The sequence below is a fragment of the Psammomys obesus genome, unplaced genomic scaffold (assembly GCF_907164565.1).
Source record: "Psammomys obesus unplaced genomic scaffold, mPsaObe1.curated_primary_1811, whole genome shotgun sequence".
Classification (NCBI taxonomy): domain Eukaryota; kingdom Metazoa; phylum Chordata; class Mammalia; order Rodentia; family Muridae; genus Psammomys; species Psammomys obesus.
In genome coordinates this window covers 25,219,248-25,220,713 of record NW_026596069.1, presented here as the reverse complement: position 1 = coordinate 25,220,713, position 1,466 = coordinate 25,219,248, and the positions used below count along the sequence as shown (strand labels likewise).

General features: G+C 47.9%; 1 protein-coding gene across 1 annotated transcript; it reads right to left on the bottom strand.

Annotated features, from left to right (window-relative positions):
- Positions 1 to 233: 233 nt before the first annotated feature.
- Cetn1 (centrin 1) lies at positions 234 to 752 on the bottom strand. The gene has a single exon (XM_055625765.1). The coding sequence runs from the start codon at positions 750 to 752 to the stop codon at positions 234 to 236; it is 519 nt and encodes a 172-aa protein (XP_055481740.1).
- Between the last annotated feature and the right edge of the window lie 714 nt (positions 753 to 1,466).

Sequence of the window (1,466 nt, the reverse complement as noted above, 5' to 3'; positions counted from 1 at the left end):
GGAGTTTTCCTGTGTTCAGTTTAATAAATGGCAAGCAGCGAGGGCACTCCAGACTCAAAGACCTTTAATCGAGGTTTGCTCTTGAGAATTAAACAGCAGATCTCACATAGTATCTTTAAAATCTATAATTGATCTAGAGGCTTGTAAGACTACCAAGACAAAGGAGGCAGGAAGAGGAGCAGCTGTCCTGTTACACTTTCACAAAAGCAGAGGCGCAGATCCCCGCCAGTCCTTTAATAAAGGTTGGTCTTTTTCATGATCTTAAGAAACTCTTCCTCGTTCACTTCTCCGTCGCCGTCACGGTCAGCTTCATCGATCATTTCCTGCAGCTCCTCATCTGTGAGGCTTTCCCCCAGCTCGTTGGCCACACGCTTGAGGTTTTTGAACGAGATTTTCCCGGTTTCGTCATCATCAAACAACCTGAAAGCCTTCAAGATTTCTTCTTTGGTATCCTTCTCCGCCATCTTCTGAGTCATCACAGCCAAGAAGTCGTTGAAGCTGATCTTTCCCGTGGCCTCTTTGTCCACTTCTGAAATCATTTTCTTCATCTCTTCCTTCCGGGGTTCGAAGCCCAGCGCCCTCATGGCCACCTTCAGCTCCTTCACGTCAATGGTCCCGCTCCCGTCAGAATCGAAGAGGTCAAAGGCTTCCCGAACTTCTTGCTTTTGGTCTTCGGTGAGTTCAGGCCTAGGACCCACCTTTCTCTTGTAACTGGTGGAGGCCAAGTTTAACTTCCTGAGGTTGGACGCCATCTTCCACCGCAGTTGGGTCCTTAACGGTGCCCTGACACCGCGCGTGACGCGCCCCTGCGCCTGCGCCTGCGCCAGGTCCAATGGGCCTCCTGCCAAGCCAGATCTTTTTTTTTTTTTTTTTGCAACACAACGAATTGCCTTCATTTCAGGATGCATCCACATTTTCAACGTTTAGTGGTCTTGAACAGAGTGGGGAACGTGGCCTCACCCGGGGCCCTGCTGAGGGTCAGAGGAGCAACGCTGAAACCTGAGTCCGCAGGGTCAGGGCCGCTGTTCCAGCTGTCAGGCTCCACATCAGACCCGACGGGGGCCAGGGTGATCCGAGAGCCCTGTTCAAACCCCTTCAATGCGTAAAGCAAAGCGATTCTGGGCAAAGGAACGGATGCAGACCGCGTGCACCCAGGACCCCGCACGGCCCTTCTCTAGGCGGAACAGCCAATGACCCTGATTTATTCCAGGCACCCAGAACAGTACTTGACACATTGAAGGGATACTGATATCCATTGATTTAATGCTGGACAATTAATGTTGATACTTAAAATACCTTCTAAGTATTCAGATGAAAGGAGGTGACTCAAAAGATCCAGTAATTCTAAGAGTATTTCACGAAACTGTTTTTTTTTTAAAAAAAAAAAAAAAACAACAACAACAAAACAAAAAAAACAAACAGTTGTTCAATACTGATTATATGGAGTGTTTGGAAAATTTGTTTAG

Excerpts from the sequence above, each read along its gene's own strand:
- Cetn1 (XM_055625765.1), bottom strand. The coding sequence starts at position 752 with ATGGCGTCCAACCTCAGGAAGTTAAACTTGGCCTCCACCAGTTACAAG.